Below are 25,169 nucleotides of genomic sequence, written 5' to 3' on the forward strand. Positions count from 1 at the left end.
CTGTGAGTACTCAATCAGTGGAAAATGTGCCTGCTGGGCTCCGTGATTTATTCCACGCAATAAATGAGTGCGATCATGGCTGTTTATCCAGGTGGAGGGGCTGTGTAGCATATACAGTAATCTTTGTGTGTGTGTGTGTGTGTGTGTGTGTGTGTGTGTTCTGTTGTACCACAATTGATTGTGGATTGATGAATTCAAAACATAATATGTGATTATAGGCTGTAGAGTAAAATATATAAACTAGACCGATGCTACAGGTATATTGAACCCCGAATTGTTCAATATTAAATAAATAAAGCAAGACATTATGAAATTCCATTAGGGCTATTTTAGGTAAACAATAAAAAATAACCGAGCTGGTCCAAGATTAAAGTCGGACATTTACGAGGCAGAAAAACCTCACAAATTTATGAAAAAAAATTGGATATTCTCTGACAATACAGTGGCAAGTTTGCAAGAGAACCACATCGGTTCACTTTGCAAAGTCGGATGGACCTCGTCACGCCAATCAGAGGATCAGCGGTTTGATCCCCGGCTCCGCTAGTCCATGTCGATGTGTCCTTGGGCAAGACACTTAACCCCAAGTTGCTCCCGTAGCTGTGCCTACAGTGTGCGACTGTTGTATGCATGTTAGTTAGAGTCCTGATGGGCTGATGGCACCTTGCATGGTAGCACCTGCCATCAGTGTATGAATGGGTGAATGATGACAGGTAGTGTTAAAGCGCTTTGAGTGGTCAGAAGACTAGAAAAGTACACAATACAAGTACAGTCTATTTGCCATTGACAGACGACATACTGTACTTCTCATCTCTTACCCGGGGGGGGGGGGGGGGGGGGGGGTCGCAGGAGCAGCATGCTTAGCAGCGTATTCCAGACGTCTCCAGCAATCTCTGAGGACATGATTCACCAGAATCTGAGGTTCAACACAAGCACTCATGTCGTGCGCCCTTTCTGTCTTCCCTCCGCGCTGACACAGTGACAGTCGGGCATCGTCCCTGTAAAGCGTCAGAGTGTAGCTTTGGTAATGCAGTGTGTTTTTAGTCTTAGCTGTGCTGAAAACAAAGACACATGCTACACGATCCATCCATGATCTGAAAACTGAAGAGAAAAAAAAACAATAGAAATGGACAATTTACTGTGACACACATAGGTGTGCAAATTCTATACAACTCAGAAGCTGCTCAGGCTCTCTGTGTCCTCTCACTTTGAGCATTCATAAGTATTCATTTCCACGCCCAAACTTCATGTACGGTTGTGTTTGCGGAGCCTCTATTGGATTGACAGGATGTTAGCTTTCAATATTCCCCTCCAACTCTTAGTCAATGAGTAATATTATGCATTTGCACCGTGAGTGATGGTTAGCTTCCCCAGCTGCAGCGCCGCTCATGCTCCCTTGTGGCTGACTGGATTTAACATGTGAGATCAGGAGGCTTTTCTGGATATTTACACAGCCTGGCACTTCTTCTGATGAAACTTGAGCCCCATACATTTTAATAAGAGCGTCGGTTTATTAAACAATTACTACTATGTTTTCAGGCTGTTGGGGGGGGGGGGGGGCTCAAAGCCGCAATGGCGTTGGGTCGATGTGTTCATGGGGCCTATGTTTGATGCAGATTGGTATGACCCCCCCCCCACCAAAAAATAAGGGAAATAACAAAAGCCTTAATTACCTTTCACAAGTTAATTTCTGGAGTCACATGTCCAGCCAATTACACAGAGTGTAATGATGTGGAACCCGGCTCACCAGAGTTCACCGGACTCCCTTTTATTCATAGCCCAGTTTGGCTATTCCAGAGTGGGAAGCTCATCATCGCTGAACATTAAACCGGGCAATACTTCACTCTGGATACATACATTTATCCGTGTCAATATCCCCCCCCCCCTCCCTCTCCCCCCCTCTAATCATTTTCTCCACAGCTATCTCAATATCACGGGCTAGTGAGAGAGGCGGGGGAAGCACATTATCTGTGGCGGGGAGGTGTTACAGTATTAGGGATTATCCCTGACAGATAGTTTCCCTCGCAGGCACCATTAGCTTGGCCTCATCCTATTTGGTATTTCCAACACCTGCGACCACCATCCGCCGGGCACAAGAATTATTACCGTTGGATTTTTTTCTTTTTCTTTCTAGGGTACATAAATTAATCATGGGGATCACAAGCAACTACTTTAAATTTCTGGACTGTGACCAAGAAACACATCCTCCCCAAAGGATGCCACGGATGCCCATGCATCATTAAAACAGAGTTGTGCTATTCGACAGAGGAACTCCCTCCCTCCCAGCTCCCTCGCTTATGCACCTTACGGGATTGTGGCCTCTGCATTTTCCACACGATATGCATAACAGCTACTGTCTATGGCGGAATGCAATCAGGCTCCTTGTGTCTGACTTTGAATGCCAAACGAGCGAGTTCGCGAGCCGGCGAAATGAAGTTGATCAGCTTGAAAGTGAGAGCGGACAGCTGACTACAGCGAACGTAGATTAACATTGATCACTGGGCAGAGCGGGTAGACTAATGACTCAAGGCTGCTGGGGGGCTTGTTAGACAACCTCTGCAGTGGGCTGTAATGGTTCCCGTATCCTCTCAATCCACTAAATACCAATGGCTGTAATTCCTCATCGAGCGTCCTCGTATCGGCAAATGATCCGTCTCGGATTCACTTGCGTGAATGAATTATGTGGGTATTAATGTAGACATTACCTAGAAGTTATACGTCAAATAGTGCGATCAAGATCCGCCCCATGCTTTAGGGAGGAGTAAACGCTCCTCAACACAAGCTCCTACATCATTTCAATTCAGGCTCAAAAATAGCCAAGACACTTATCAGCTCAGTCTGATCAATGTGAAGAAGCTCGTTCTCTTTCACACGTATCCGCTGATAAAGTAGCTGATCCCGCTTGAAAGATGCAGGTTTAATAGTGTTTTCATCTCTGGGTCTAATTTGACTCGTTCTGAGTTCCTCGGCTCACACGGCTCTTGGCGAGCGCGTCTGAATTTGAAGACATATTGATTTGGAATTACTTACAGGTGCCGGCCTATAACAGCATCGATCGTAGATATGCCGTTTTTGACAAAATGTCTGGAAAAACATTTCGCATTGATTTCAAAGTTTCTGAGAGGCCGACGAAAAAAGAAAAACATGCATTTAACCATGTAACTGCCATACGCATCTCTGTGCGATTCATCTCACGCCTATTCACCCAGCGTCTTAATCAATGAACAGTTTATTGAAAGAGCATTGCATAGCTCACCGTCCACAGTAGGTCAAAAGAATGCTGTTGAATCTACACAGATAAAGTTTCTCCATCGGTTTTCTCCAGAACGAGCCGATATATCAACACAGTGAGTCTCATAAGGAAAGCCATCAACCATATCTCCCGTTATTGATCTATGCCTCCATATTTGATTGAGACTTATGACAAGATTGTGGGCCGGATGACAAACAAAAGGCAGAAGCTTGGGGTGGAAACAAAAAGTGGAAACAAAATCGATAATGATGACTGACAAGATGGAGCTTGAGTGATCCTTATTGTGCTCCCTTAGAATAAATAATGGAGAGCAGAATGAATCTACTTCGCCTTCTATACGGCTAATGCTTCTTCTCCATTCCTCCCTTCACCAGTGGTGATTCTTCCTGTTTTGTTGCATCCATCAGTTGGCAAGAGACAGAAAAGTAAGAAGAAATGCTGTAAAAAAAGACATTTTTGTATTTTATTTGTAACATTGTGTGTTCTTCTCTGTGAGAGATATACGTATAAATACTCGTTCCATTTTTTAATGTGGGTGCAATCAGGTGTTTCTCATCAAAAGAATTGTGTCATTATTTTCACTTTTTAATGATGACAAGACACATTTTTGTGGCATTTAACATTTATTCATTTATTAATAATTAATATAAAGAACAAACATATTGATTATGCATTCATAAGGGCATGAACAGAGACTCCAACCGTGTGTTCACTTATCATGTCAACATCCCATAAAGCAGATAAACACGATAAACCAGTCGGCAACCTGCGGGTCTGAAAAGTGAAGCCAATGCTGAAGTGCCTTAAACCTGCATTCTCTCTACTGACCACCAGGGGGCGACTCCTCTGGTTGTATAGAAGTCCGAATGTATAGAAGTCTATGAGAAAATGACTCTACTTCTTTGTTGATTCATTACTTCAGTAAACATTGTAAACATGAGTTTATGGTCTCAATCATAGTTTCAAGTCTTCTTCAACACAGCGTTATGATCATTTAGTAGATTATGGTCCATTTAGAGTCAAACAGACCATAAAGCAGAGTATGCTTTAGGGCGGGGCTACCTTGTGATTGACAGGTCGCGACCGCGGCGTTGTTCAGTCTGAGAGTTTTTGTCTTAGAACTTTAACCCTTTCACTGTGTGTTTTCAGTTCATGAAAGTTAATTGTAACATTTTTGGTTGCCTAAAAATATCCTATTGTTGTACTTGTCCACCCTCCTTTGTCACTTCTAGTCGTACAAAAAACCAAGATGGTGACGACCAAAATCCAAAATCGACAGCCGAAATGCCAACCTCAAACATCGAAAGGTTGAAAACAGGCAATTCAATGACCAATGTCAAGTGTCACTCCTTGTGCCAACTTGATTTATTTCGTAAATAGTAGCAGTAAGAATTAAAAGAGTGTTGATTCATTTGATCTTATATACAAATCAGATACAAATATTATTTATGTTGCTTAATTCATTTGCCTCCTGACATTGTGCTGAAGTGATCCTTGGGGCAAAGTGAGTCTGTCTAACGTAAGAGTTATAATTTGAATTCTCAGGGTTTACCAAACCACGTAACGGCACATCCTGTACTGAATACACATACAGTAACAACATACGAGATGATAGCAAGATATCAGACTGCTGCTACTTGAAGCAGCGCATGTAGCTGCCCCCTGATGAAGTCCAATATTCACTCTCCTCAGAGCTGATCGTTCTCTGTGGGTTCAAATATCGATTTTAGAAGCTGTGAACAATGGGCTCAGAAGTAATATCCCAACACCCCGATGCGTCTGCCTACAGACTGCAACCGAAACAGCATGAGCTGCATTGTCTCACCTATAATTGCTTTCAACAAGGTGGGCCAAATTATCAAAGCTTTCATTCTGTAGTTGTGAATCGATGGCAATAGTTCCTGGCATCGTGATCCGTGGAAGATGGGCTTTCTGTTAACATGTTTTTAAGTGGGTTGAGTGATTTGCCCACAGAGGGATCTTTATTTTTCATCTCTCCTTCAGTTCAGTCTGTCTACATTCATCAGCATTCCCTGTGATATATGCTGTACATCACACATTTTACCAAAGTAAATATGTTGAACTAACAGTTATTAGAAAGCTTAGCATCACCGTTGGCAGGCGGCTCTGCTCATCTGTTGCTGCGAGCCACATTTTTTTTTTTTTGGAATGCTTGACTTGCCACGAGGAGATAGCGTAGCAGCGGTATGTGTACACTAAATATCAGCTCCTTGGTATCAGCTGCTAGCTGGCCCTTCGGCACGGGATCTTGGCTCGGCTTATTTGGTTGAATTCATTATTAATGGCTCGACGATTTCCACGAGTTCCAGCTTGTTTTCTTTTTTTTCTTTTCTTTTCAAGAAGTCTTGTCGTAGATGGCATCTCCTCACGCTCGTATGCCCTCCTTTTTTCTTTTCCTTCCAGAGCCACACAGAGCAGCGTCTGCCCAGGAAATATCCTCCGCTCTCCTGGACTGGATGGGAAGAAGGAGCATCTTTGACCTTGGAAAATGAAGATGCTGTTGCCATGGGAACTGTTAATCTTTCTGTCACTCAAAGAGTGCCTGGCTGGTGAGACGCCAAGTAGAGCCGCCTTCATACGACACACACACACACACACACACACACACACACACCTGATATGCATACATCTTCCTACAGGGAGGGTTCGCCTCGTTCCCATGCAGGCTCATTTCATTTGAAAGGGAGCGATAGTCTCAGAAGGCGTTTAGCTTTTGCAGACGGGCAAAGTTTTTATAAAAATGTGCAAACATGGCAGAGGTTTAAATTTACTGGTGTAGTTTTCTATGGAGGGATGAAGTTGTGAAACTGCCTTGTGCCATTCTAAAGATTAACTATTATAGTTACATTTTTATCTTAATATTTAACGGCAGCCATAGTTGAACATGTTCTCTTTAGATCCCTCTCTGATAAACGTGACTCACAGCCGGATTTACATCTGAAGGGAGACCGTGCGAGAGCTCACACTCTCTGGTCTTTTTTATTTTTTTATTTTTTTTTAACGCCTCCCTGTTTTATTATGCAATTTCCCCGCTTTATGTCCAACTGCTGCCACTTACGTGAAATGTGGTAAGCACTATAAAATACAAATCCAACACAGGCCCTTTTCTTCAGCGTTAATGTATTCCGTACACCGTTCTCAGCAACATAGATTCCGCCGTGTGCCGAGGCACTCGTCTCCGCTGAGAGGAAAGCAGAGCAACGTTAGCTTTCAGCTCCCTAATACCTGTGTGAGCTACAGCTGAAGGGGTTCAAATCTCTCCGAGAGCGCTCACTTAACGTCTGGCTACGGTAACCCGGTGCAGCCCGGACGGCCGAGGGAGATTTAATGTCGACATATGATGGATACGCTGGGTATGCTGATCTTAAGCCAACCGTTTATTCTTCAGAAAAACACATTTAAATGTATACAGCTCATGGAGTGGGGTTTGTTGTTGTGTTATTTATGCTGCCGTTTCCATTGATTCAGCATCTCGTCTCAAGTCAGCAGTTTCACTGCGGTATATCTATGCAGCCTGCACACACAAGAGAGAAGAATGAAGGGATATGCAAATAGCAGCATGCGCCACACCACATACATACCCGCCAGTGAGCTCAGATTTGCATGCACTCCCATGAAAACTAATTAAGTGTTAATTTGTACGCGTGTGTGTGTGTGTGTGTGTGTATGTTAGCGGTCAGTGCAGTCGCTGTGTTTACAGGGCAGGCCTGTTCTGGAGCATACACACAGAACCACCAGATCATTTCCCTGGTGAAATAGCCCGGCTATTTAAGGCTCATTAATTTGTTTAATTTAAAGGACATCGCAACCAGGGTAAAAAAAATAATAAAGAAATTAAGTGCTTCCCTCAGAGGCCGGGGGGGGGGGACGGGACGTGGCCCTTACCTGAAGCAAAGACTCCCACTCTCATTAGGATGATGATGATGGCGATGATGATACGGGAGGGAGCACTCTTTGTCCTCGTCAAGGTTAGAGACAAAAAGCAGTGCGGCGAAAGACAAATGAACCATTTTTTGCAGGAGCAACGCCGGTGAGGGGCTCAGAGGAAAGGGGGGGGAGAGGGGGGGGTGAGGGGGGGGGTGGACACCAGTGTGTGAGTGCGCGTCCATTGAAGAAATGTTAGATTTCATGGGAGTAATTAGTGCTACATTGGTTAATTACTCCTGTGTATTGATCGCTCGGATGAAACTTACCAAGACAACAAGCTCGACTGAGCGGACCCACAAACAACATGCATACATTCAACAGCTTCGCAGGCTCTCTAATGATCAGATTACATCAAGAATAAGATATTATGTCAACACCTTAACCAAGTTATCCTACTGGCATTGCGATCATAATGGAATAAAGCGTAACTCAATTAGCCAGCTGGTTTACTTGACAATCTTTCTAATTACTCTTGGCATGTGTTACAGCTATAGCGTTCTGCCTGTGTTTTGGTTCCGTGCATGTATACGTTTAAGTTCACACAGTGAGCCGGATTCAAAGTGTGAGTTTGAATAAAGAGTCGCGGCTGTAGCTCTCACTTAAAGCACCTGTTAGTAACACTTAACACCAGAAGTAAGTGACATTTGCGTGCGATACACAGCCGCTTATATACCCGCAGTCCACAACTGGTGAGTCAGACTTAGGAGAGCGGTGACCTTTTATCTCTCTGTGTCTCTCAAAAAGTAAAAACACACAAGCAGAAGTGTCAAGAGTCGATTAAAAGTGTGTTTATCTGCTCTGACATTAGCTGCAATGGTTAGCATTTCTGGCTAACTAGAGTTGTAACCTAACCCAAGAAGGGAGCATATCATTTACTGAGTACTATTTGTTTTTTTCAAATACTAAGTAATATTAAACTAGACTGAAAAGGTATTTCGTACATGTATTAAAGCTTAGCAATACTAAATAATTGGGTTCGAAATGAATCAATGAGTGAAAGCTGCTTCTATTTGCCTTTTCCTGTAACAGCACTGTGTTTACTGATAAAATGACTTCTCTGAATAAGTTTCCTGATTGTGAACGAGATTGTGAACGATCGAAAGAAACATCACGACTCGCGTGTTTGAAGTGTGACAGTTGTTAGCCAGTATAGGACAGGCTTATCCCGAGTTAATTGCTCTCTCATCTTGGTGCATTATCTGCCTCGTGACATGTGCACAAGAGGGTTTATTAAACGTAGAAGAGCCATGTTGGCAGCTAATTATTTGGGTGTAGAGTTTAAAGACAGTTTTTTGATCACCGAGTGATTTATTTTTGCATTAATTCAGTGTCACATGCTGAGTACTGTATTGTTGTACGTCTAATGTGCTTTTTTTCCCCCCCACAGATAATACGCGCCATGGTCCTGTCTTCACCCAGGAGCCTAGTGACAGTATTTTCCCCCTCAGCGCTGATGATAAGCAGGTGTTTATTAATTGCAAAGCAAAGGGAAACCCACCTCCGCGCTATAGGTAAGTGTTTTTACTGCCCTTTGACTGTCTAATACGTGAGACTACAGTGTTTATGATACCAGGCTGTGTTACTGTGTGACTGTATGGATTTATTTTCACAAAGATGACGAGGAATCACACTATTAGCAGACCTAGGAAACCTCTTTTGGTATTTCTCTACAGGTGGATAATGGATGGGAGTGAAATAAACACACAGTCAGATCCTAACTACAGCCTTGTGGAGGGGAACCTGTTGATCAATAATCCCCATGTCATCGATCACGGAGGAGTGTATCAGTGCATCGCCACCAACACTTTTGGGACCGTTGTCAGCAGGGAAGCGAAAGTCCAGTTTGCTTGTGAGTAGAGTCAGATTTTTGTCTTTTTTTTTCCCTTTTTAATTTGTGAAATTGTGCACGACTTCATAGAATGCCAATATTGAAGGTGCGACGTATACGGGATCCACAGGAGCAAACAGCTGTTTGCTACGTAAAGATATAGTGCAGCAAAGCCTACCCGAGCAGAGAATGTAGTCGCTCTCCCTCTGTGTGTGTTGTTATCTGAGTTTCTCCTTCCTGTGTTGACATAGCCGGGCAGGCCGTGTGTGTCTTTAGTGCATGTTGGTGCATGTGAGTGACTGCCCCACAGCTGATAGCGTCATCCCGACCGATGGTATCGCTGCCGAAGTGTGGCATCCAGCCTCCGGTCCACCCCCCCCCCCCCCCCAGGTTAACACTGTACGCTCTGTCAGCACTTTTACCTTGGTTTGCATCGTTAGCGCCGTTATCACCTTTATCACCGTTATCACCTTTATCACCGTTATCACCGTGAACTGCAAGCCGCCGGCTCAGTTGTTGCAAATGCTAACATTTACAACAGAAACATTTTCCACTTATCAAATATTTTATGGCAGGAAACACCAAATGTTTCTGGGTAAGTATTTTGGTGGAACATTGCACATTAACAGGCTAACGATACACTCCTAATGGGAATAAATAGTAGTATTAGCATGCTAAGATGCTAGACATTAACCTTATTTGCCTTCTAACTGGGTTATACATTTATAGTGTTGGTTTTTTATTGTATGATTGTTTGTTTAATGTCAGATTTTAGTAGTAACAGTGGTAACAGACTGGACACACCGAGGTTATTCCTTGACTGTGCTGGTTTGGTATCTCGGTGACACGTCCACAAAATATTTTTGTTCTACCGTATTCATATTTAAAACGCTGCACATCCACACAACAACAAAAAGCTCCCTCTGAGGAGAACTCTCCACAGGGATCCCAAATTGTCACTGCGTCACGACAGGCGTGGGGAGGGGCTCTGTGTTTAAAGGGCACAAAAGTAGTTTTGATTGGCAGTTGTACATGTCATAATTGTCTTATTGTCAATAGTGTATTCTCTCCGATCCCGCCCTCGTATCACAGAGCGCAATCTCGGATTGAATGTCAATCGCACGGGTCTGAAGGAATGAGAGCCGTCATGTCTTCATTCTTTTATCAGTCGAGTTCTGATTTGACCACTGCTGATATTTGATGGATCCCTCCTGGGACTCGTCTGGTATTTATAAGACTTTGGGATTGATATGTCTTCCCCGCTGTTTATTCTCTCACGCCGCACGGCAGCATTTAATTAAAGGCGAAAGTAATCTCTCAAGCTCGATTGGCGAGGGGCACGTTGGTGCACCCTCCACCAGATCTCCGGCTCGTGCTGCGATATTAACGAGCGACTCCCGGGTCTGACTCGTAAGCAACGCGAACAGATGGCAGTAATTCTGCAGACTGAAATGCCCTTTTCCTCCTCGTCACCTTTTTCTAAAGTCATTCCAGCTGTCAAACACTGCAAAGTTGTCTATTTTTTTCTTCTTCTCATTTCATATTCAACAGTTCTGCAGAACTTCAGCAGGAAGTCAAGGAACACGGTGTCGGTGAGAGAGGGTCAAGCCGTGGTTCTGCTCTGCGGCCCTCCACCCCATTACGGAGGTACAGCGCTAACTCTTCTGCATTGTCTGCTTGCCTCAGCAGTCTCTATTGTTCCTCACTCGGCTGCTTATTATCTCCCTATAACACTGCCGTGTCTCTTTTGTTTTTTCTTTGTTATACCTTCCCACCTTCTCATTTTGCTGCTCTTGCTCTCCAACTCTGACACACTGTTTTCTCCTTATCTGTCAGACTTTTTCTTTTTTTTTCCATGCTCAGCCACTGCTCTACCTGCCCGGACCCATGCCTTCACATCTATAGTTCATAGCCTCGTACTTCTTAACCTTGAGCTCACTTTTCTAGCCCATGTGATCTGTGACCACGCTGTCGTCTATAAAGTCTCCAGAGCTCCACTTCCCCCAACTGTCTTTTTCTGGGGGTTTTCTCATATGTAGGCAGGTTATCTGCGGGTAATAAAGTCTGCCGGTGGCTGCTGTGGCCGGGGAAGCGTTTATCCTCGTGGACCAGCTGCGAGTCGGCTCGCATGTCTGTGCGCTGCTGATTAGCAGACCCTCAAAGTGGTCCGCACTCCTGCAGCCATCCGGTGCCCACCAGCACAATTTCACGCCAGTGTTGCAGCCTTTTCTCCGCTCTCTGTTGCCAGCTGAATCCTACGGCCACGCGGGAATCCACACTTTTAACAATTTGCCCTCCAGCCTCCCCTCTCCTCCCCCTTTCCAAAGCCTCCATCTCTTCATTTTGCCTCTTAAACACAGCATTGTCACACATGCGATGGGATTTGCGCTACACGATAATGCTACCTTGAGGTGTTTTTGAAATTGAAAAATTTTGTTTTTTTGGGGGGAGGGGGGTTTGCTGCCACATTATGTCAAAAGCTTCTTTAATGCTTGTTGATTGCGCCACTTGAGGAGCACACAGTGATGCACCTTGGTAAAAGAGGGATCATGCAAAGCGTCTCTGGGCAATCAATAGGTAAGTGGTCTAAAAAGGAGCCGTGCAGAGAGGACATGAGATTATGTGCCTGCAAGTCCTCTGTTGCTGTGAGACTGCTAGCTCTTAAACAGACCCAGTCTCTGATAGTTCCTAATCATGAAAGGTCTGTCAGTTTCTGCCCCTGACTTTCCCCCATAATGATTTTAATTCACTGTTTTCCCTCAAGGAAGCGAGTGGGACTTCTTACCGTCTGCCCAGTCAAAAGGGCTGACAGCAGAATGCCATGTGTCTGATACAGGAGGGCTGGGCTAATAGCCAAGTTCACTCTGCGGGCCCCTGCAGACATCTCTGCCCCTCTCTCTTTGTCTTGCTGTGTGTGTGTGTGTGTGTTTTAAACTGCTACATTGGCATTCTCATCAGTCCTTTCCATTCTTTATTTTGACATGAATCCTCCCCTTTAATCCCTTTAAATACTGCCTGCAAAATCTTTAATACAGAATGCGACAAAGTAATACAGCACACATGTGACCTTGTGACCAATTCCATATTTGCTTGAATTTACTGTGATACCATACCAGTTATTCTATGTTTTTTCTTATTGTTGAAAAATCATATGCAAAGACCAAAGCAGATACGGTTAAACTGGGTATTCAGACCAAAAACAGCCCTGTGGTGAAAAACAAAAACAACAACACAAGGGGTGGATTTGGTGTTTCAGGTACCAGACAATGAAATCCAGGAACGCTGGCTTGATTAATAGCTCCATGAGTTTAAAGGCGGATACGATAAAAGCCAAAACACTACAAAGCTGTATATAATTAAAAAAAAACCTGAATAAAATAATTTCTTCTCCTGTGATATAAACAGCAGAATTACATTGTTCACATTTAAAAAGGAATCCACCATGAATGTACCCCTGCGTGTCAACACCCGAACACAGCGGTCCAATTCAAAAGGATGAGGGGGCTGCATTGTTTCACACAGTCTGGCTGAACTCAACCTCGATCCATCTCTCGGTGCTTTTCGACTTCCAGACTCCGTCCCAAGCAAATTCATTCCTACTTCCTGTCTTCAACAATGGGTCCCAAATATATCCTTTATTCCTATGAAAACAAAGTCATTTTCAAAAACAGCTGAGCACTGCAGTTTCTTTTTCAAATGTTATTCAACCATAAGTAACTATGTGACTATTTTCACATGTAGAGTAATATACATTTTTTTAATACTGTATGCGTGATTGACTCACAAACATCAGTGCTAATGTTGTGAAGAGTGTAACAAAGGAACATGCCGTCCAGTACAACAGTCTGGCTGAAATATGTATTCTATTTAACACGAATACCGAGAGTCGCCATTACTCTCTCTTCAGTGTAATGTTTCTGTAGAAGAACCAAAGCGCTTGTCAACTGCTCCAATGGTAGTGGCAAACTTCAACTTGCTAGCTTAACTAGCTAACGTTAGAGGCTGCGGCTGGTCCTACAGAATACATTTATTCTAACTGAAATATAACGTTAATTGTTCAAACAGGGCCACCTAATGACTGCAAGGTAAACATTATTTCACAAACGGAACACGTAGCCTTTTAACTGGTGACTCTCAGCCGAATGCGCCGTGGTTGATCGTTGTAGCGGCTGCTGAATTTGATGACTCATCCTTAACTTGTGGGCTGTGGTAGCTGGCGGAGCGATATCAGGGGGATGAAGTGTGTGTTTAGAAACCTGAACAATGTGTCCAACTCCCTCCTGTAATTAACACCCACACATTCTGTTTAACTAAAGAAGCTCTAACTGCCATCTTACAGTTCATTGATGGTTCTTGTGGGATTGTTGACCAAAAATATAAAACATCCCCAGCCTTATTCTGTGATGTCATCTTATATCTATGTTTTTAGAGGAGAAATAAAATATCTCATCATTTATTTGTGAAGAGATCCCTTCCCATGCAGGTTCTAATGTCATTTTAGGAATGTCACAGGAAGGTGTATCTGTTCCTCTATTCACCTTTTGTCTTTTTCAGAGATCAAATATTCATGGGTTTTCAACGGCCAGCGGAGCTTCCTGCAACAGGACGCCCGCCGTTTTATCTCTCAGAAGACGGGCAACTTGTACATCGCCAAAGTTGAAGCCTCGGACGTGGGGAACTACACGTGTGCGGTGAGAAACATGATGACCAACACCACAGTGTTCAGCTCTCCAACCCCTGTGGTGGTGCGGAGAGACGGTAAGCACCCTCAGTTCGCCTCTGTTGCCTCCTGGTTATCTTGGGCACTGAACTGACGCGCGCTGTCGGACTCAGTGCCCATGGGTGGGGATGGGGGAGGGGGGGGCAAGACGGGGAGATAAATCGCTTGTCTTGAGCGTGATGCTGTTTTTGCTGTTGTTTTTCCCCACCATCCCAAAAGCCTCTGAACTGTACAGGGGTTGTGTATTCCAGGAAGCCTCGTCTAGCTGCATGAAGGCACATATTTACATAACCAGAAATGTAGTCTGCGCTGACAAAAATGCATGCAGGAACACACACACAGCGAGGAGCTTGCCACACATACTAAACCCCCATCAGGACCGTTTATGTGTACCACTTCAGATTCGAGCTGAAGCAAGATATGTAATCCAAACTCATCCATCCGCTGAGCCAAACGCTGGTTTGTACGGCGCCGACACGCACGCCTCGCTCCCCTTGCCAGTGTCATCCGCGCCACGGTTCTTACATCCAATATGAATTACAGGGAACTGCATGTCCGTGTTTTTTTGTGTTTGGACTGATGTGATCCCCTTTTATCCTTCACGCAGCAGTGATGGGTGAATACGAGCCAAAGATCGAGGTTCAGTTTCCCGACACCCTCCGAGTCTCTAAAGGATCGTCGGTGAAGCTGGAATGCTTCGCCTTGGGAAAGTAAGTGTCGGAAACGCGTAACCACGCTCACATTGCATTGTCAAATTTAATGAAGTGTCCAGACATCCTTTACTTCAGCAGACACGGGCCTTCTGGTCAGCGTGAGCAGGAAGGATGTGGCCAGCGTGACCTTTCTGTGTGTGTGCCCTCTGCAGCCCCGTGCCTTCCATCTCTTGGAGAAGAGTGGATGGAAACCCACTCCCTGGCAAGATTAAAATCAACCACTCCAGCGGGGTTCTGGAAATCCCATACTTTCGCCCGGAGGACGCCGGTGTGTACGAGTGTGTGGCCGCGAACACCAGAGGACGAAATGTCGCCAGAGGGCAACTCATATTCCACAGTAAGAGCCGTGTATACCTTTGCTTGCTTGTTTCAAAGGAGATCACTGCTAATATTTTTTTTTTTTGGCCGTCCTGTACATTTCTTTTAACCAGCGGCTTGAGGTAGAAAATGACATTACTCATACGTCGGGATAGAATCTACCGGCTGTCAAACCGCTGGCGTTGAAATGAGTCCCGACTGTCTTCTATAGGCAGACGGATCGGTGAGAGTCTCCGCTGGTCCCGTCGGCTGAACGCGTTAATGAGGAGCTGGAAACGGATCGATATCATATCCGTCTGTACATTTTTGGTTTAACATATCATTTGCATACCAGCTGTTTTGATTGTGTAAGGCGTCTAGTTTTTGACGTGAGCAGCGCCAAACGCGAAGGCGTAAGTGGCTGTTGACACACAGTGAGGCGCGCCAAGGCGAGTTTATTTGTGTCGCACATTTCACGCACAAATGCAATTCAAGGTGCTTTAATTAATCCATTCAAAGGGAGATAAGCCACGACATGACCCAACAAATTAAAAAAATAGAAATCCAATTTGAAAAATGTAAAAAAAAAATATATATAAAGAGCAAGAAATGCAAGGTTGAAAAATAATTAAGGCCGAAGGTTCAGTCAGAGGCAGAATAGAAAATAAAAAGATGGATTCAAAAGAAGTATTCAAAGTCGGACCAAATCTTTTGTTCCACGTCTGTGGTGCAAAGTCACTGAATGCTGCTTCTCCACGTTTATTAACTGGGCTTCACGGAGCAGAGAGGGACAGTCGGAGATGTGTGGAGGTCCTAAACAAGTGAGCGATCTATAGACGAGCGACAGTGATTCAAACTCGGTGTCATGACTCACTGGAAGTTGTTTTCTTTTCTGTCAGGACTCAGCGGTCGCGTTCTGAAGGAGCTGAACGGTTCTTTGAGAAGAGGCCGTTACAAAAGTCCAGCCGGCTGGAGATTAAAGCTTCATCCCTCTGAATCTCGCTGTGATAGTATGCGAACGTGACTATTGATTCGACGTGGCTGTCGAAGTTTCTCTCTCAGTCCGTCATTATACCAAGATTGATTTTCAGTGTATTTATTTGGATCCCCACCAGCTGTTACCGGGGCAACGGCTCCTCTTCCTGTCGATAGAAAAAATAATTACTGCAATTCCAACGTGTTTGCTCTATTCAAAAGAAGGTATATTACATAGGCAATCATTGCAATACTAGTCATTTTAAAAACATGTGCATATACATGCATATGAGAAAGTGAATAGGATAAAACACAGTATAGTACTAGTAGTAAAGGTAATACCTGATAAACGATGGGAATAAATAAGGAATGGAGCAGTATTTATATAGCTGCCATTAGGTGATGTGCTAGTTTTTCCTCCTTCAGGATAATTTGTCCAAAAAGTTTGAATATTCTTAGATTTTAGGTCAATTGTGGTGGTGGAGAGAGCGCTGCTTTTATAGGACTGTTTGTATAGGATGATTGGCCTTGCTTGTTATCAGCCCACAACATGGTAATGTATGACAGCTCATTCTTTATAAGACCATGTGTTGACACGTGTGCCCCACCTGTATATAAACAGATATCTGGAGGCAGCGGGACAAGCTTTTGGTATCGGAAGCGTTCTGGTTAATGTTTGTAATCCGAGAAGTGTTGAACAGTCACGTTTGAGCAGTTCTGTGTGGAGAGAAAGAAAAGGCGGAACGCATTGGCCCGAAATGCAATCTTGGAGCCCATCGGCTATCGTCTGATCGCGTTTTAGCTTTTTATTAATCTCTAAGAACAAATATATGCATGTAGACATTGTCTCTCAACTCCAACACCATTCTGTCCTCTCAAGTTGCTTATTGGACTGTAAACACATGGTACAGGAAGTCTTGGCCCAGAAACCCCCCCAGAGGCTAAACCTTCATCCCACCGTTAGCCGGTGGGTTCTGAGATTGCCTCACTAAATCTGACTAAACGTTGTGCCCTGTGCCTTCATTTACACATTTAGAGCCCACCTTGTCGGGACTCTTCATGTCTAGTCTCTGCATTCAAGGTCCGGTCATGCAACGGGCAGAGGGAGTTACTTGTAGTAACTCGGGAAGTCAGGCACTTCTGAAGGATAATAAACTGAAGTAAATAGAGTATTGAAAAATTGAGGTCGTGGCGGGAAAGAGAAACTCGCAGAAGCAGACAAGAAGTGAGCTCTCTCTTTCTCACCTCTGATTGCAGGTATTGTGTAAACTGTGTTTTTATATGAGCTATATTTTCTTTTGTCTTTTTTGTTTATTGACGCTGTTGCTTTAATATCGCACAGAGGCCGACATATCAAGAACTTTTTCAATTTAATGAGCAACAGAATTTGTTTCTTTTCTCTGGTGGAGTCAAACTGCAACACAAATAGATGACATCCTGACATCCTGTTGCTTTGTTTTATTGTAGTATTTGCAGCATAATACATTTTCACTCTTGGTGATCTCCAATCCATGAACTGCACCTACTGCACAATGCGCCTGCAGGCCTGTCCCGTGCACTGACTGCGTAATGAGCTGCTGCCCCAGTGAAAGCAGAAGCTAAATACACGCAGATTGCGAGAGCAAATTGGATGAAACACATACGCCATGTTTCAGATTTGTAAATCAGACCCAAAAACCACTCCAGCAGTCAAGATATGACAGCAATTTACTCCACATTTAGAGTAAACAAGCTCTAAATGTTTGAAAAAAAGCTGCTCCACACACTGTTCATGCAGCCTTTTTTGGGGGAAAAAATGCAATCATGCAATCCAGTTATTTAGCTGCACAGTGCATTAACATATCATTATAATGATCATTATACTCATCTGTTCCCTCTGCAATTTAATTTTGGCATTTTCCACAGGTGCTGAACATCTGCACTGGGTCCAGACACTGAAAGATGCTCACATGGCCATCGATGCTAATCTGCAGTGGGAATGTAAAGCCATGGGTAAACCCAGGCCCACGTACAAATGGCTGAAGAACGGTCAGCCGCTAACAGCAGAGGTAAGACACCACAAGTCAAGCTGAGGTTTGACATTTGTTGTTGTTGACAAAATGTGAGAATGAAAACCTCGAAGGCAAAGGATGATCCAACAGCTTGCACTCGTCTCGCAAAAGAGAAAATGAAATGGACATGAACCAGTGAAAGATGTCGCCAAACATTAATCAGCTGGCCTGATTTGCAGGGCAGGATCCACGTGGAAGCGGGTCGAATGACCATTTCCAGGATCAGTCTGTTGGACTCTGGGATGTATCAGTGCGTGGCAGAGAGTGAACACGGAGCCGTGTATGCCAGCGCTGAGCTCAAGGTTGTAGGTAAGCAGTTTGCTCGCCCTGTATTATTTACAATGAATTGAACCAGAGGCAAAGCAGAGATACACTGCATGTACATTGTGTTGTCAGGAGAATGAACATGCTTCCTATCTGAAATAAATAAATGATAAGAGGCAGAAGCAGCTCCCCGCTGAGCCATAGCCCGCCTCGCTTTCATTTCCATAATTCACTCAAACAGTAAGCCAGTGTGGCGGCCAAATGAAATTGCCGTAATTGCTTGTGATGCACTTGACATTTCTGCTGATGCGCGGCTGTTGCGCCCTCCGCAAAGCGAAACAAATGGACCTTAACGGCGGTTTGCTCCTCAGCCTCGCCGCCGGACTTCACCCGGCGGCCCGTGAAGAAGTCCACCGTGATCCAGAGGGGGGGCGAGGTGGTCTTGGAGTGCCGCCCCCACGCCTCCCCGAGGGCCACCGTCTCCTGGTGGAGAGGGGGCGAACTCCTGAAGGACGGCGAGAGGTAGGGTATCGTATGCACCGCTGCTCATGCTTCCTCATGGCATCTGTTAAAAGGGTTTGCTCACGTGGTCATTTTCATTTCTAGCGCTCATTGTAATTTATGCCTCTGCTCAAGGGGACTCAGGGGGAAGCCAGCGTTGCATAACGCAGCCTTGTTCGGTCCGAGACAGAGATAGACACCTTATTTCTCACATAGAAAAAGATGTTGGTTTTCTGTTGACAGTAGTAGTTTTGTCTGAAGCCCTTATTTTTTTTTTTTTTACTAGATCTAAGAACGAGGCCGTGACCTCCTACTCCATCAGTTTTTCTGCGGCACAAGATAAAAAGTGCAATTTGAAATTGTTTTTCTTGAAACTTCAAAGCGTCCCACAGCTTCAGAGCTCTTCAAGGCAGTCAAAGTGCTGGATGTAGAACCGAGACCCTGAAGGGATGCTCTCTGTGTGGAAAAAAAACACAGAGAAAAAATAACTCATTGCGTCCTTGAGCAAAACTCCACCCCGGGCTACATGACAGGCCACACCGTGTCATGATTTAAAGGTCTGAGGCAACACCTACGAGCTAAAAGAAACAGTTTGTTGTTGCAATAGACTAATACACACAATAAGAACCAACGGAGTTGGAGCACAGCGGGAGAGCTGCTTTCGTTAAATGTTTCGGTGAAAGATTTAAGGGGGGGAAATGTGATGTAGGTTCAGAAAAGCAAGGGGCCGGGCTCATTGGCTGCTAGAAAGGTCCGACAAGTAAAGAGACTCAAAACCAGAAGTAAGTAAATCGGTGAAAACCGCTTTCCAACATGAACCTACTTGTAGCACTGCGGGACTGAAGCCAGTTCTGACCCTCTTAGAGACCCTCAAGACGGAAACGCTCCCACTGTTAATGTAATTGTTTTAGCCTATCGTGCATTTAGGTTAGTTTGTGAGGGAAGAAAGGTCCGTATCCTGGTGTTTCCCTTTTTAAAACATGGTCCAGTACGCCCGCACGTCATCAGACACACTGCAGTTGAAAGCTTGTCTCTTATGTAAATCACCATCCGAAGGCCTTGTCAGTCTCAAACCGTATAATTAACTTAATAGCAGCAATTTCTTCTCCGAGAGCCTTGCCGGGAAGGGATTTTTCTTTCTTTCATATAAGTTTAACAGAAAGTTTCTTTGTGTTTTTTTGAGTTGAAAAAAATGACTGTAGGTTCTGGCACAACATTAAAATAGCCCCCAAGCAAAAGCATCATATGCGTGCGAATGAATGCAGTTTGATATCTGGAATGCTTATGTTGATCACCAGCGATTAGCATGTGTATTAATGGGACAAGGCTGTAGACATGTGTAAAATGTGCACGTGCAAAATCACCAGCCTTCAATTCTCAAGCGAGTCGCTTCAGACAGCTGTGAGCATTTAGTCGAAGAGCAGAGGTTCTCTTCCAGACAAAAATAAAACTGTGAACAAGTGTGTACTCAAACTAACAGGATTCTGCTTTTAATTTCCTTATTACAATGCTGGGACTAACTAGCTTTACACTGCAAGAACACTCCCGTTTCTTTATTTCCATAAATGTCCTCTAGTCTACATGGCTCTTCAGCGAGTGAGGCTGCTGACTTTTTGCGTAGAACATGCAGCTTTAGCTTCAGTCTTTTAGCATGATATCGTGTATGTAGCCATCACGTTCATATTAAAGAACCTTTTGGTTTTGATGGTATATCTGCCGCTGGTATCAATGTAAACTGCACGCGTGCCATGAGGGAATGGAAAGCTTGAAAGGTGGTGGGTCTTAACAAGCGGTCGATTCCCGTCGATAGTGGCCCTCGACAACGCTAACTCCACTGATGCCCACCTGTGAGGAGCTCAGCTGGTGGGGCCTAATACACCCCCATGCCCTCCCCCACCTCCTCAATGCAGGCACCCTGACCACCCAGCAGGAGTCACTCCAGCAGAGAAGACGAAACGAACGTTGGATCTGTGGAAATGTGCATATTTTCTTTTAACACCGTATGACCAAAGTCATTTCCATTAGCCAGTTCATACATATTTCTTCACCATCGAGAATTTCGCAAATGTGAGATTTGAAATAGCTGCTGAACTGAATAGTTTTTCCAAGGTTATACCAACATCTGTATGTGGCCCCGCATTTGAAAGCTGCTATGATTGAAATAGAATCACCATGTCATTTGGGACTTTTCTCTTGTAGGATGGCCACTTCATCCACCCACCCAAGTGTTCTCATAAGATCTCTCGGGCTTCACCCAGAAACCGTAAAAGTACATTCTATGCAAACGTCATTCAAACTTAAAAAAAAGCAATATTTAGCTGAAAACAGCGGCCTGGTAGTACTCGTCTTTTGCCAATCAAAAGGAAGTTTCTACTAAAAACTTTCAGTGTGAAAAAGTTTCAAATGGAAGAAGTCTTTGCCTTAAACAGCTGTGTCCAGGGTGCAGGTTAACTCACTGAAGTTCTTTCTTTAGTACAAATACTTCTGATGAGTCTTTGGTCGGAATATATCGACACCAGAGTCCTATGTGAATACAGGGAGATAAACCTGAGTAGCCCATTGAAATTTGCTGGCAGAAGTCCAGAGCAAAGTGCACCATAATCACTTTTTGGGGGGGGGGGTTAACACGGTTCATGCTCATTCATTCCGATGCATCAATGTGAGTGAATCAGAAACATGCAATAATCAAAAATGAACATTTCTGACTTCATAAGGCTTTGATTGGATAAAAAAGGTCTTTTACTCAGTTCATTATGATTGCCTCACTCGACTGAAACGCTCCTGTACTTTGCAAGAGTTGTCCGCTCTTTTATGAAAGCCACCATCTGATGTACCCAGCAACTGATTTCCAATTACATGTCGCAATTTCAGATCACACCAACAACGTGGGTACAGTGTTTTGACAGCCAATCTATCAAGGAGCAGACTGCAGAAAATGAGCGAGAGCGCCGCGACGATCAAGATCAGAGTGCCGTTAAATGTACTCATGTAACACTGTGGCACATGCTGACTCTAATTTGGTGGTTTTTAATTTGCATGCTGGTTATGCATGCTGCGTTTGCATCAGATGAAGTGCAAAGTGTACAGCTCGTCTCTTGCTGTATTTCTTTTTTTCCCTTCTTCATTTTCTTTTGTGCTCTGGCTCCGATCAATACGTTCAGCCATTTATTCTTCTTCCATGGACTCTATGTAGCTCGCTGGACCTGCGTCAACATGTGACCAGCGGGATTGATTAGTTATCCCGTTTTTTTTTCTTCCATGCGCTGGTCATGGAGGAAAGGGAGAAAAATGACCCGTGCATTACCCAGGCAGGGCATTAGAATTAGAATATAAATTCCCAACATAAACCAACATTTGTCCACAAAGCAGATAGTTCTTCGCGTTTCTATTTGTTTCGCAGCTCATTGCCCCCTCGGGTCATGTTCTCAGCGTGCCTCCATCACTCAGCGTTTGATATTTTTGTCAATAAATCAGCGCAAAGCACCCTGTGTCAGACATGCTCTCTGGGTCTCAGCGCGGCCTCCAGTGAATACATATTTATTCCAATGCGGAGCCCAATGTGAATCTGTTTGATTTCGGCGCTGGCTGCTCGCAGCATTCCTGTTTGATTTACTCGATCCAAAAGGTCACAACAGGAGCGCATTATCGGCCTCGTTTATGAATATGTTTACATGCTTTCCAACTTGTCTGTGCAGAGCCATGGTGCCAAAAATAAGCGTTCCAGGCTGGAATGTGAAATATTTTCACTTACTTTCTAAAGTCCTGTTGTCCCCCTCAGTTCAAGTGTTTCAGATTGATTTTCTCAGGAAAGTCTCTCTGAGCAGCGTGTTGTTGTCCTGCTACCACAGTCCATCTGAGAGAAGATCTGAGTTGATTTAAAAGGTTGATACTTTAATTATTGCTGCGCACTAAAAGCAATGAGCTTATCGGGCAGCAGCGAGATGCTCCAGACCGAGCAAAGGAATACTACTAGCACTCCTTATTATGCTGTTTTTATATTTATATTTTATAGTTCTATATTTATATTCCCCTTAAAAAAAAGCAAAGAATTGAACATCAGTCAAAGACAGAACAGTCAAGGACGAGGCTCTTTCTTTCAGACAGTATGAGAAACAGATGATATTAAGTGGTTTATTGCATTAAAAGGAACATACCATGCTCATTTTTTAGGTTCAAACCTGTCTCTTTAACACCCCCCCCCCCCCCCCCCCCACAAAAAAGCCCAGTCTGAGAAATTCTAAGAAATATATGGTGCACCTTTGCAACGATAGCTCTGAAGCCGAGGATTGAGATACTCAGATAAGATAAGAATGAACTTTATGAAGAAATGGTGGGGGGACGGTTTTATTCTAATGAGCCGGCACGTGACAAAGGGAATCACATGTTTTCTGTTAGACAGAATGGGTTTTCTCATTTTAAGGTTTGTGGGTTCGTAGAAAATCAAGATACACAACTGTATGTGCACGAGCGCAAAAAAAAGTGAATTTTCCATGATATGCCCCCTTTAACAATACAGAGGTTAAGTTGTTAAAATAATTTTTTTAATATATCATTTTCATATATTTACACTAAGATTTTTCACTGATTTAATTGGCTTCATTTTCAATAGAGAATCTTGTAACAAAAAAAAAGGGAAATGAAGTTCATAAAAGTAACCCGCAAGCTGCTACAACCAGACCACAATGGGGTTTTTTCAGTCTCCCACTTTATTCCTCCCATGAGACCAGCCCGGCACTTTCTTTTTATCAAGTGAGATGCTTCTATATGTCTCCATGCTATTACTATTCAGAAATGGCTTTACAGCATGTTGATACTATCTCCACGTGTTGCTGAGCGATAAGGCTGCAGGTGAAGATCCCGTTCTAAATCGCCCTCTCTCTCTCTCTCTCTATCTCTCTCTATTGCCCCTCTCCTCCTCCTCCTCCTCCTCCTCCTCCTCCTCCTCCTCCTCCTCCTCCTCCTCCTATCGCCGCCCGGCCCTGGTGGCCCACTGTGTATCCAATTAATATGTGCATTTAAGCTGCTGCGCTGTCAATACTGTGCTGACCCTTCAGCAAATCTGTTCTGCTTCAGCTAAGATAATTGTTATCATCTGAGGCGTGCAAATAGACTTTTGGAATAGATTCTGAAGCCTTCATTCAAAAATATAAATTAAGAAAAAAAAGTTGAAACGGCTCGAGAAATGACACCGTATCTCCGGCCAGGAAGCAGTTTCTAATTTGATGCTTATCGTCACTTTTCTTTCAATTAACGGCTAACGAGTTGAGAACTGGACTGTTTGATCTTTGTCCCTCTCCTCAGACAGACTATCATGGCGGATGGGACGCTGCGTATCAGCAACATCTCCACATCGGACGGAGGCAGGTACACGTGTTCGGCCAGAAACCATTTTGGGGCATCCAGCAGCACCGGGACGCTGCTGGTGAAAGGTGTGTCCGTTTTTGTTGTTGTTGTTGTTGTTTTTCTCCACACACTTTTACTACTGTACCTTTTCAAGCCAAGGGTTTAAACTTTTGTAAAGGGGGAAAAATACTAGCTCAAGCATGAAATTGATAATGAAATATATAGCCGTTTTATGTTCCCGCCGGTTTGACAGACGTATAAGTCATCCGTGGTTTTGTCAGCTGTGAGTTATTGTGCATGTAGCGGAGTGGGGCAAACCGCCACCGTCTGTAGCTGTGAGTGAGGAATATTTTGACACTGACATTTAATTTAAAAAAGAGCTGCTGTAGCACTTTCAGATTTGGATTTTTTAAATAATGATGATCATAGAGTGGGAGTTCCTTTCTCTTTTTCCCCTCTCTAGTTGACATTGTGATTGCAGTGTGTTTTAATTATTCATTACTGAGTTATGAGAGGCACTCGCTTCCTAAGTGAAGTTATTTGAGGTCACTTAATTACACTGATAGAGCAGAATCTGTCCCACTGTTCTGGGCAAATTAAGCTTTATTGCATTCTTCATTTTGTTGGATTTTATAGATATTCAGCGCCACATACAGTAACGATTAATTCTCCCTTTTTCTTGTCATGACGCTGTAGAGCCGACCAAGATCGTAGTCCCACCCTTGAGTTTGGACGCCACCGTTGGACAGAGCATTGTGCTGCCATGCGAGGTGTCCAGTGATTCGTCCCTGATTCCCATCTTCAAGTGGTTCTTCAATGGGAAAGCCATTGATTTCAGCAGGCAGGAGCACTTTGAGATGATTGGAGGGGTATGTATGATACAGCCGAATGCTTGTTCTTCAGGGGTCTTAGGCCGGGGATCAGAACCAGGGATTTGACTTACATCATTGTTTTAAAAGCTAGAGCTGATATTGAAGCTATGCTATTTCCTGAGTGCTTCTTAACCATCACATTTTTCCTCAAAAGCTGGATTGAAAATAAATGTATTTAATGGTGCAACGTATCCTCACATAACGCTTCATATGATATCTCATGAAAAGTAAAAAAAGGCAATTTTTCAAGCTTTTCCCTTCAAAAGCCAGCAACACGTTTCAATCTCTGCTCGTTCCATGCATGCAGTCCTTTCAAAATAAACCTCCGTCTTCACAGGAAACAACTCAGTTAGGTTTAGGCAACAAAACAACCTAGTCATGTTTAGAAAAAGGTCTTAAAATATGTA

General features: G+C 43.9%; 1 protein-coding gene across 1 annotated transcript in view; it reads left to right on the plus strand.

Moving 5' to 3' along the window:
- Positions 1–5,759: 5,759 nt before the first annotated feature.
- Positions 5,760–25,169, plus strand: part of cntn6 (contactin 6) — a gene marked incomplete at both ends in the record, with an annotated part of 38,795 nt that continues 19,385 nt past the window's right edge. Inside the window, 12 exons of the mRNA XM_079186362.1 lie at positions 5,760–5,820; positions 8,586–8,709; positions 8,872–9,047; positions 10,578–10,673; positions 13,581–13,784; positions 14,354–14,456; positions 14,612–14,796; positions 17,637–17,779; positions 17,962–18,091; positions 18,418–18,568; positions 23,849–23,976; positions 24,587–24,759. Of these exons, the coding sequence (XP_079042488.1) occupies positions 5,760–5,820; positions 8,586–8,709; positions 8,872–9,047; positions 10,578–10,673; positions 13,581–13,784; positions 14,354–14,456; positions 14,612–14,796; positions 17,637–17,779; positions 17,962–18,091; positions 18,418–18,568; positions 23,849–23,976; positions 24,587–24,759 (1,674 nt within the window). The remainder of the gene's footprint in view (positions 5,821–8,585; positions 8,710–8,871; positions 9,048–10,577; positions 10,674–13,580; positions 13,785–14,353; positions 14,457–14,611; positions 14,797–17,636; positions 17,780–17,961; positions 18,092–18,417; positions 18,569–23,848; positions 23,977–24,586; positions 24,760–25,169) is intronic.

Source organism: Pholis gunnellus (assembly GCF_910591455.1).
Source record: "Pholis gunnellus genome assembly, chromosome: 3".
Classification (NCBI taxonomy): Eukaryota; Metazoa; Chordata; class Actinopteri; order Perciformes; family Pholidae; genus Pholis; species Pholis gunnellus.